Source organism: Pelophylax lessonae (assembly GCF_965119305.1).
Source record: "Pelophylax lessonae genome assembly, chromosome: 1".
In the NCBI taxonomy this organism is placed as follows: Eukaryota; Metazoa; Chordata; class Amphibia; order Anura; family Ranidae; genus Pelophylax; species Pelophylax lessonae.
The window spans coordinates 574233772-574245388 of record NC_138768.1 but is presented as its reverse complement, the minus strand read 5'-3'; the positions used below and the strand labels follow the sequence as shown (position 1 = coordinate 574245388).

Sequence of the window (11617 nt, the reverse complement as noted above, 5' to 3'; positions counted from 1 at the left end):
ACAGGTCCTCTATACCCGATCCAACCCCCCTTAAAAAAAAAAAAAAACACCCGCCGCTCCTTGACAGCTGGGGGAGGGGGGCATCCAGGTGTGCGGTCTTCCTAGCTGCCTGTTATTTCACCCACTGGTCCTGATTGGTCTTCTATCAGAAGCTTGGTCTATGAATGAAGGCAAGATAAAAACATAAAAAATAAAAAATTGAGAGACAGTTGTCTTTGAAACTTGCCTTTTTTATGTGCCAATACCATCACTAACAACATGGGCTTCATTTAGCATCTGGTGACGAATTCAGAAAAAGTTCTAAATATCCTTGTTCTAGAAAAAGAAAAAAAATAAAATAAAATACATTACAACTAAAGAGAACATTTATTGAATTTTACAATGGCTTTGGTAAAACTATGTACTGCACTTGGCAAAAAGCATTAAAAGTGAACCTAAGCCCTCCTGCTACCCCAACCACAGTCTACTAGGCAAAGCTTTCTAGGAGTTGCATCAATGTCATTTGACATCAGTTTGAAACACCCCTGAGATCATTCAAAATACACCGACAGGGGCAGTTGACCTTCTGAGATACTTCAAGTGGGTTTTTCAAATCCTGTAAGGGAATGTAAACCCTACTTTTAGACCCCTTTCACACGTGAGACTTGCTGTGCGACTTGTCCTGCAACTGGGGACTGTAAAGTCGCACGATAAGTCAGTCATACTCCATGATTTCCAATGAGTACCGTTCACATCTGTGCGACTTCAAATTAGTCCCTGCACTACTTTGGTCCGACTTTGATGCATTTTGACATACACAGGCATTGCTTCAAGTCCAGTCAAAATCACGCTGCTTTTAGGCCGCACAAGTGTGAAAGGGGCCTAAAGCGAACAAAAATGTCTACAACAGGTCTAGATACTTATTTCCTGTAACAGCATTGGCGCATAGTTTTTTGCTATCACTTCTGTCCAACTGGCAGGTTCAAACATCCAGTCACCTAATGAAGCTGCCTGAACACAAGTTCCACACAGAGGTAGCCAAGAAATTTGCAGACTGCTCTTAATACAGCCATTCATGGGGGAAAAAAAAATGTCTGAAGAGTATTGACTATCAATACAATACTTTGCTAGTACAAACTTTTTCCAGCATTCTGTTTTGGTTCCGGGTTGTGCCCCTCCTTCACTGGGCGTCCCGGCACGGGGAGACATACACCGCGCTGTGTGCGTGGTAGTTTGGTCCTTCCCTTCCATCTTCTGGCCCCTTGTGGATCAGTTTGGACCAATTAGGAGCCGCAGTGTACTTACACTTCCGGCTCTGATCCCCGTGTCGGTGGAGCGCAGATGCCGCTCCCGCCCACATCGTGTCACGTGTGACGCACGTTGGTTGAGGGCGGGTCCGGCACCAGCGTTCCGGGAAGCCCTTCCCCTTTGAAGCCAGCTGACACACATCTTTCACTAATCGGCCAGCACTCTTATAGTGTACCTCTCACAACACACAGCCAGCGCATTTGTTTGCTGGCTGTGGTGCAGAGAGGACGCCGTTTGCTTTACCATCTTCAACATACAGGTACTGATCTTTTTCTTCCAATAGACTTCTTCACCATTTAGCATTTTCAATTGTTCCTTTTTGGCTTTGTATTTAGCCGCTACATTTTATAATTGCTTCTTTATATGCCCTCCTATTGTTGGGCCACCTATGGCACATTTGTCTGCCAAAGTGCTACTAATTAAATAAATAAATCCCCTTGTCTATTAACTAAATACATTAACCAATGTAGCCCTGATCTGTCTATCTTTCAGATCGGTGCTACTTACGCTCCAGATATCCACCTATGTTAAAGGCTGTCCCTGGCTTCTTCAATTTGAGGACTTAAGTCGTCCAGTACTTTGGGGGTTATTTACACCTGACCTTAACAGCTGTGGTCTACCAATTGGTATATCTATTTACCATCTACTTTATTGCATTCTGTCGCAAGGACACTCGCACCCACCAGATGCTTTTAATCGTGCAGGCTACTTGAGCACAGTTATGTTTCAACCCTGTAAGTACTCGCTAATGTCATTGTATTCATTATGTAAATTTCTAAAGTCACGTTGCAATGTTCTCAAAAAACCTTTAAAATTTACGTTTTTTTATATGTTAATTTATCTATTCACTAGAGTACCGTTTGAACCATCCCCTGAAGAAGAAGCAAATTCCCTTGGCTTCGAAACATGTCGGGTTTCAGTTCAGACTATTGTGGTTGATTTACCTGTCTCTTCTCTCTGCCTGCACTGTTCTTAAACTTACTATTATATATGTTTACAAATAAAATAATTTTTCTAATTAACCATTTTCTATATAATTTTATGTGCCTAAAAAGTCCCAACAAGGGGAACCCATATTCATTATAAAACAACATTATATATATATATATATATATATATATATATATATATATATATATATAATTGTCAGTTCAAAGAAATAGGGGTATGGAAAATCCAATCACGGTAAGGTAGGAAACACATACACTGTCTACTAGACCTTTAAAAATAGAAGAAAGTGCATGTATATCAAAAATATTTTAATGGACTAAATCAGTAGGTTGATGTGAAAATATATAACCTGCAACCACGATATAACAACCACTCAATAAGCAGTGTAGAAATAACTTTTGAAGATGGCAGATCGACTTACGCATATGACATCTGTTTTTGGCCATTGCAGCTATGGCATCTTCATGAGTCAGAAATCTTACAACAGCTTCGCCAGAAGTACCCCCTGCATCCGCACTGAACTCAATGTTAATCTTCAGAGGCATAACAGGATGGAAAAACTAAAAAGAGAAAACTGCTTTTTGTATACTGTACAGACATATACCAAAAACATTACTTACCTAGCAGGGTCTTCATATGCCAGAAAAACAAGTAACTATATGGCTAAAATAAATTTAAACCTCTTTACCTTCTAAATTACTTTTATCATGTTTAGCTAGGAAGCAAAATTAGTTTTTTTTTTACTATTTCAGCTTTAGGCTCTATTCACATATATGCAAATTGGATGCGTTTTGAACCGCATCCGATTCGCATGACGTTTATCATACCGGCTTTCTATGGAGCTAGTTCACATATATGCGGGGCAGTGGCAGTGCAAATTCACTGCAAATATTTAATAAATAACCGCTTGCCGACCGCCGCAAGTAAATTTACTGCGGCGGTCAGCCCCTGCCAGGCAGAGTGACGTTAATTAACGTCACTAGCCTGGGAGGGTCTGGGGAGCGAGCGCGCGCCGCCGGAGGCGCGCCCTGCGCGGTCACGGACCCCCCCCGCGCGTGTGACCGGCGGACCCGATGTCCGCCGCTCACTTCGCGATCGTCGGGGAGAGGGAGAAAGTCAGGCAGCTAGTGTAAACAAGCTGCCTGTCATTCTCCTCGGTGTTAAAACACTGATCAGACAGATCTACTATGTAGATCTGTTGATCAGTGTCCTTTCACCTCAAGCCACAGCCAATCACAGTAGAAAGCACGCCCCTAGGGACACACACACAGCCCCTCCCTCCCAAATAAAGTTAACCCCTTCACTACCAGTGTATTTTTACAGTAACCGTGCATATATATAGCACTGATTACTGTAGAAATGTCACTGGTAACCCCAAAAGTGTCAAAAATTTCAGTCAAGGGTCCGATCTGTCCGCCGCAATGTCGCAGTACCGCAAAAAAAAAAAAAAAAAAAAAAAAAAAAAAAAAAAAAAAAATCGCAGATCGCCGCCATTACGCGTTAAAAAAAAAAAACAACAAAAATGACAAAAATCTTTCCCTTTGTTAGTAAACTTTTGCGCAAACCAATAAAAATACGCTTTTTGCGATTTTTTTTTACCAAACATAGGTAGGATAAAACAAATTGGCTGAAAATGTTAAAAAATGTTGATTTTTACATTTTTTTTGGGGGGAATTTCATATAAAAAAATGTAAAAAATATTGTTATTTTTGCAAAATTTACGCTCTTTTTTTGTTTATAGCGCAAAAAGTAAAAATCGCACAGGTGATCAAATACCACCAAAAGAAAGCTTGGTTTGTGGGAAAAAAAGGACGCCAAATTCGTTTAGGTACAGCGTTGCACGACCGCGCAATTGTCCGTTAAAGTCACGCAGTGCCGAATCGCAAAATACCCCCTGGTCGTTTAGCAGGAAAATCCTCCGGGGCTTAAGTGGATAAATAAAAAACAAAACAAGAATCCTGTTCGTTTTCTGAGCACTACGGTGTGGTTCATCGCATGGAAATAGCACATCTGATCAGTTTTGAACACAAATTCGATCAAAAAAAAAAAAAAAAACTATAGTGGGTTCCCCCATATACAGTACAGACCAAAAGTTTGGACACACCTTCTCATTCAAAGAGTTTTCTTTATTTTCATGACTATGAAAATTGTAGAGTCACACTTCAAGAGGTAGTCACCTGAAATGGTCTTCCAACAGTCTTGAAAGAGTTCCCAGAGATGCTTAGCACTTGTTGGCCCTTTTGCCTTCACTCTGCGGTCCAGCTCACCCCAAACCATCTCGATTGGGTTCAGGTCCGGTGACTGTGGAGGCCAGGTCATCTGGCACAGCACCCCATCACTCTCCTTCTTGGTCAAATAGCCCTTACACAGCCTGGAGGTGTGTTTGGGGTCATTGTCCTGTTGAAAAATAAATGGTCCAACTAAACGCAAACCGGATGGAATAGCATGCCGCTGCAAGATGCTGTGGTAGCCATGCTGGTTCAGTATGGCTTCAATTTTGAATAAGTCCCCAACAATGTCACCAGCAAAGCACCCCCACACCATCACACCTCCTCCTCCATGCTTCACGGTGGGAACCAGGCATGTAGAGTCCATCCGTTCACCTTTTCTGCGTCGCACAAAGACACGGTGGTTGGAACCAAAGATCTCAAATTTGGACTCATCGGGGGCGTGGCTGAACGGTTCATGTGAGCAGACGTGTCTTGAGCTGGCTCCGTGATCCTGACCGTAATTATCCTGTATTTTGGACCTACAATTGCTCGATTGCTCCGCTCCCGTGCTCCACTCCTGTGTCTGCCTCGCCCCAGTGACCGCTCCGAACACCCGGCTGCCTAGATCTGCCATGACTAAGAAGGAGGACGGCGCCTCTGCCCATAAGCAGGCCCAAGATAGCGGCGCCCCGCTCCCTCAGCGTGCGGGCCGCGAGAGACAGCCTACGGCAATAGCCAAACTGGGGAAATGCGCCTGCGACCCCACGAAGCACCAACCTCTCACCTCACCGACGGCCTCCTCCTCGGCTTCCAGGACTACTCCGTCTCCTCCCTCGGCAGCGATGTCTCCGTGCCACAATCACCCGGCTGGGTCTTCCCAGGGGACCGCAGTGAGTACTCCATCCGCCCCTGCTGACAGGCATGGATCCCTGGGGGACACTGAGCAGGCTCTCCCCACCATACAAGATATCTTAACGGCGGTGCACACGTATGGTGCATCCCTCTCAGAACTTTCTATTGAAGTGAAAAGCATGAAGGAGGGCCTGTTGCACATCCGGCAGGATATGCAGAAGATGAGGGAACGTACCACGGCCCTGGAGGGACGAGCGAGTGCCGTAGAGGATGATTTACCCCCCATTATGCAAGATGTGCGTATGAATTTCTCAGGGGTTGCTGAGGCGATGCACAGATTGGAAGATATGGAGAATTGATTACGCCACAGCAATCTGCGCTTAGTGGTTATCCCCGAAAAATCGGAGGGTAAAGCGCCTGTATAATTTATTGAACAGTGGCTGATTTCCACTTTTGGGAAGGACAACCTTTCACCATTCTTTTCAGTGGAGCGGGCACACAGGGTGCCTTTCAGGGCTCCTCCGCCTGGGGGCCCTGATCGTCCATTTCTATTGAAGCTGCTGCACTACAAGGACAGGGACATTATTTTGAAATAAGCCCTCCAGCAACCTCGTATGGAGATACAGGGCACCAAGATCTCCATCTACCCTGACTTTTCGGCAGCCCTGCAAAAGCAGAGGGCGAGATTTACTGATGTTAAGAAACGCCTGCGTGCCATTCCCTTGGTTTATTCCATGATGTATCCAGCTAAACTACGATTGGTTGCGAATGGCACAGTGCACTTCTTAGAGAACGCCACCTTGGTAGCTAACTGGTTGGATCGTCAGGAATGGCACCTAAGAGCAGCTGTGGAATAATACTATCTTCAAGCAAGTTGAGGAGTTTTGCTTTGATGGGTCTATTAGTCCCCTGTTTGGAGCCATGGCGCAGAGTTCTGTTTGAAATTGTATGGCTCTACTGTTCTCTCATTTTTTGAAGCCCGTGGAAGGGAAGTGCCGGGTTTCTGAGTTTGTCCAAGTTCGGGCCCTCTTCTCCTACCCCCCTGCCCCATTGGGGCCTACTGACTGTTCCCTGCTGGGCATGGATGGAAGTGGCTCTGCTGGCTGCTCTCCATCAGATTTTGTTGTTGCGAGTCTTTTTCTTAACTGGTTTATTTTTTGGTGAATTCCCCTATGATGCTCTACCTGCTCCTACTGTACCTTGTCACCCTGGTACTGCTGCTTGTGTCCACTGGTCCTTTCACCTGCTGCTCCGGGACACGTTCCCCCGCTGGGATCTGGCTCATCTGTCGGCAACTTCCCCTGCCCCTATCCCATGCTGAACTTTCCCCATGACTGACACTAAGGTATCTATGCTCTCATGGAATGTGAGAGGACTGGGGGACTCTCGTAAATGCACGGCTGTGCTGACCCTGTTGTCGCACCATGTTCCTGCCCTGGTGTGCCTGCAGGAAATTCACCTTACCATGGACACGACCGGGTGTCTCCGCTCTCGGAGGTATCCGGTTCAATTTCATTCTTTTCACAGCCAATATTCAAGGGGGTTTCTGTTTTGATTTCAGCCTCTGCAAAATTTGAATTGTTGGACTCTGTGATAGACTCTCAAGGCAGGTTTATTTTTCTGGTTGGTATGTGGAATGTCTTTAAATGTCTTATTGCAAATGTATATCTTCCTCCCCCATTCTCTTTTGAGGTGCTAGAGTGTGTCTCGGTTTATAGGGAAGCACCCTCAGGTTCCAGTACTAGTGTTGGGTGATTTTAATAACATCCTTGACCCGACCCTAGATGTGTATTAACGTTTCTGCTCTGGAGGATCCAGGACATCCACTCCCTTTGCCAGATTTATGGGGAAGCTAGGGCTTGTGGATCTCTGGGGCAGTAAGCATCCCCTTGAGGCTGGATTCTCCTGCCATTCCCTGTCCCATTCCACATTATCTCGCATTGACCTAGCCTTTGGCTCGGATCTAGTTCACGTTCTTACGCCCGAAGTTTGTATTTAGCTAGGGGTCTTTCCGATCATTCCCCGGTACTGGTCCGCCTTCGGTTCCCTGGAACCAGGCTGCCTATGCATTGGAAGCTGAATCCGTTTTGGCTGCAGCTGTTCTCTGACCCTACCTCCCTTAGTGCCCAACTGGAACACTTTTTTACTGACAACAGACACTCTGCAGCTCCTGGTATGGTGTTGGATGCTATGAAGGCGTTCTTACGTGGTTTATGCATTAAGAGGTGTCTACTATTAAATCTAAGAGCAGGCATTGGGCACGGGATGCCGGTGAGGCAGTGCTTTGTGCCGAACGCGATTACTTGAACTCCCCCACGTCAGACGCTGAGGGCCGCTGGTTGGAAGCACAGCGTTTCTACCGTTCTGTACAGCAGCAGCAGGCGGACCATAAGCGTTTCTTCACCTCTCAGGCTCACTTTGAAGAGGGGGAGAAAACCGGTCACATGCTTGCTATTATCTCTCGGGCACAGTGCCCTCCATCCATTATTCATAGGTTGGTACTTCCTTCTGCTCGAGTGGTTGCTGACACGGCTGATATATTGCAGGGATTCCGGTCTTTTTTTGAGGATCTGTACTCCAAGGTGGATTATGACCCGGAGGACCTACAGACCTTTCTTAGGGAGCTTCAGTTGCCGCAGGTCTCCTCCAGAGACCGAATCATGCTGGACTACCCCATTAAGTTGGAAGAACTCCGGGAGGCATTGGCATCGTTCCCTAACTCTAAAGCACTGGGGAAGGATGGGCTCCCTGTCGAACTGTATAAAGCCTTTGGTGGGGTTTTGTTACCTGAGCTGCTTCATGTTATTCAAGCCTCTTTTGAGGAAGGGGAGCTCCCACAATCTAAGTATGACGCTGTGGTGGTGGTCCTTTTAAAGCCCGGGAAGGATCCGATTCATCCTGAATCTTATCGCCCAGTCTCTTTATTGCCCACTGACTTGAAACTATTCGCTAAAGTGTTGGCCAACCGCTTGTCCAAGGTGATTGCTAACTTGGTTCATGGGGACCAGTCTGGGTTTATTCCAGGTAGGTCCACAGCTCCCAATATACGTAGATTGTATCTGAATATGCAGTTGCCTCCTGATAATTGTGGTCATAGAGCAATACTATCACTTGACGCTGCTAAAGTTTTTTATAGCGTGAAGTGGCAGTACCTATGGGCGGCCCTTGGGAGCTTTGGTTTCGGTCCCTCCTTTATTAAATGGCTTAAATTGCTGTATAGGGCGCCTGTGGCCTGTATCCGGGTTAACAATTCGCTTTCCCAGTCATTCCCGTTGCACAGGGGCACTAGGCAGGGGTGTCCGCTGTCGCCCCTGCTGTTTGCCCTGGCGGTGGAACCCCTGGAGGCAGCTGTTAGGGCCGACCCGGCTATTATTGGTTTTCGCAGGGGTGCGGGCGGAGGACAAAATTGCGTTATATGCTGATGACATTTTTAGGTGACACATCGGGTTCACTGGTTGCGTTGATGCACCTGATTGGCAGATTCGGATCCTTCTCGGGGCTTTCAGGTCAACTGGGACAAATCCGTCTTGCTACCGTTGGACCCCCTTGAGGTCGCTTTACCTCCTGTTGCGTCACAGATCATGGTGGTGAACCGGTTCCGCTATTTGGGAGTGGTGATCCACCCTGATCTGAGGCAGTATGTTATACTTAATGTTCTCCCTCTCCTACATAAATTCCGTGAGAAGTTGGCCAGCTGGATCCGGTTGCCTCTGTCGGTGGTTGGCAGATGCAATCTGATCAAGATGATTTGGAATCTGCAGTTGCTGTATGCCTTGCATAACGCACCGGTGTGGATCCCCATTCACATTTTCAAACAATTCAACACGGTCTACCGTGCGCTCATTTGGAGGAAGCAGTCACCTAGAATTCGTTTAGAGACGCTTGAGGAGGCTAAAGATAGTGGCGGATTGGCTGTTCCAAAACCCTACTATTATTTTCTGTCGTCCTAGCTGCAGCACGACAGGTTGGTCGCTGGACAGTGACTCTGATCCTGTCCAGCGGGTCATCCGGACGCATCTGGCAGGTGGGGCGCTGGTGGAGTCACTGGAGGCTGGCGTCCTGCGGGACTCTCCTGGTTGTCTCACCCTGGTGCTTCTTGATAGGATTTGGCAGAGGGCTAAGAAGCATTTTGTTTATAATGGTTTCTTAAGGTACTCTCGCATTCTCAACAATGTCAAATGTCAATTATCCCGAATTGGATAAACTACGGGGCTCTCTGAGGTGGGATGGTTATGGAGTAAGGTTTATCTCACAGCTGTACAGGAGAGGTGTTCTTAAAGAATTCCAGACTATCCGTGAGGAGTTCGGTCTACCCAACTCCCTCTTTTTTCCAATATCTGCAGCTCCGGCACGCCCTTGCCTCTCAATCTAAAGTCTCTCCCTGGGGTCTATGCCATCCTGTTATACTTATTAATTTGGTGAGCACTACCATTAAAAAGGGGCAAATCTATTCACTATACACAGCTTTTATGGAACAAGTTTCTAGGGATATGACATTTAAGTGCCGAGAGGCCTGGGCTGAGGATCTGGGTCCCATCTCCTCAGAGTGGACTGGCATACTTGATAATATACCCAAGGTCTCTATCTTCTTCGCACAAGCTTACGCAACTCTTATTTTGCACCGCTCGTACAGGACTCCGCAGCGCTTGCATCGCTGGCAGAGGAGGGATTCCCCCCTTTGCCCTCGGTGCAAGGTGCACACAGGCGACCTGTTGCACATGCTTTGGAAGTGCCCGAAGTTGCCTCGCTACTGGCATGCAGTTCTGTGCTCAATCAAGGATATTTGGAAGTTCTCTCTCTCTGTAGAACCAAAACTGTGTATTCTGGGCTGGCTGGATGAAGAACTCTACCCCCCAGCGGTACACACTGCGGTCCTCAGGGTTCTTTTTCTTGCCAGGAAGCTGATAGAGTGGAGGTGGATTTCCGCCCTTGCACCTACTCATGCTGAATGGATAGAGGAAGTTAAGGCGCTTCTGAATAGGGAACATCTTACGTATAAACACAGAGGGAATGCCCAAAAATTTGATCGCATTTGGGGTCCTTGGCTTGATGTACCGGGTCTGGCTCCTCTTCACCTGGTCTCCAACAGGCTTATGGGTGGGGTAATCTCCTCAGCATAGTATGGATTTGTGCTCTACTCCTCCGCACAGGCAGGCGGGGGGGAACATGCTTGATGCTCCGTACCTCCCACTTGCGTTTAGCAGCAGGACACCGATGTTAACATACTTCATTTGGGTAGTTCAATGGAATTCACCTGTTTTGTTTCTTTGTTGGCGATGGTGTCAATTTGTATAACTCTGTTATTGCTCAGTTCATGCATACTGTGTTGCGCTAATATTACTATACTTTATCCATTGGGTATGTTTTTGCAACATTCTCTAGTCGTTTCTTGCTCATTATGCTGTTCTCACTGTTTCCACTTGGCTACTGTTCTGTACTATTGATGCATAATCGCCAGTTTGTTGGTTTTGTTTTTGTGTTGTGTGTAAAAAAATTCAATAAAAATAATCGGATTTAAAAAAAATTTGGACTCATCAGACCAAAGCACAGATTTCCACTGGTCTAATGTCCATTCCTTGTGTTCTTTAGCCCAAACAAGTTTCTTCTGCTTGTTGCCTTTTAGCAGTGGTTTCCTAGCAGATATTCTACCATGAAGGCCTGATTCACAGTCTCCTCTTAACAGTTGTTCTAGAGATGTGTCTGCTGCTAGAACTCCGTGTGCCATTGACCTGGTCTCTAATCTGAGCTGCTGTTAACCTGTGATTTCTGAGGCTGGTGACTCGGATGAACTTATCCTCCGCAGCAGAGGTGACTCTTGGTCTTCCTTTCCTGGGGCGGTCCGCATGTGAGCCAGTTTCTTTGTAGCGCTTGATGGTTTTTGTGACTGCACTTGGGGACACTTTCAAAGTTTTCCCAATTTTTCGGACTGACTGACCTTCATTTCTTAAAGTAATGATGGCCACTCGTAAAGAACACTCTTTGAATGAGAATGTGTGTCCAAACTTTTGGTCTGTACTATATATATATATATATATATATATATATATATATATATATATATATATATATATATATATATATATATATATATATATATATATATATATATATATATACACACACACACACATACATACATACATACACACATACATACACATATACACACATATACACACACACACACACACACACACACACACACACACACACCTTTAGCCCTACCCTCAAAACTGGTATGGATTTTGAGGGAAACCCTTACGTCAATTTTTAAAGAAAATAGTGCACATTTTGCTTTTTAAATCCTACCTAAAAAT

General features: G+C 45.8%; 1 protein-coding gene across 1 annotated transcript in view; it reads right to left on the bottom strand.

Moving 5' to 3' along the window:
• Positions 1 to 225: 225 nt before the first annotated feature.
• The window catches only part of GRSF1 (G-rich RNA sequence binding factor 1), a 49922-nt gene continuing 38530 nt past the window's right edge, over positions 226 to 11617 (bottom strand). The window contains exons 8-9 of the mRNA XM_082244206.1: positions 2660 to 2798; positions 226 to 315 (exon numbers count right to left, since the gene is read on the bottom strand). Coding sequence (XP_082100332.1) covers positions 266 to 315; positions 2660 to 2798 — 189 coding nt within the window. The 3' untranslated portion in view covers positions 226 to 265. The remainder of the gene's footprint in view (positions 316 to 2659; positions 2799 to 11617) is intronic.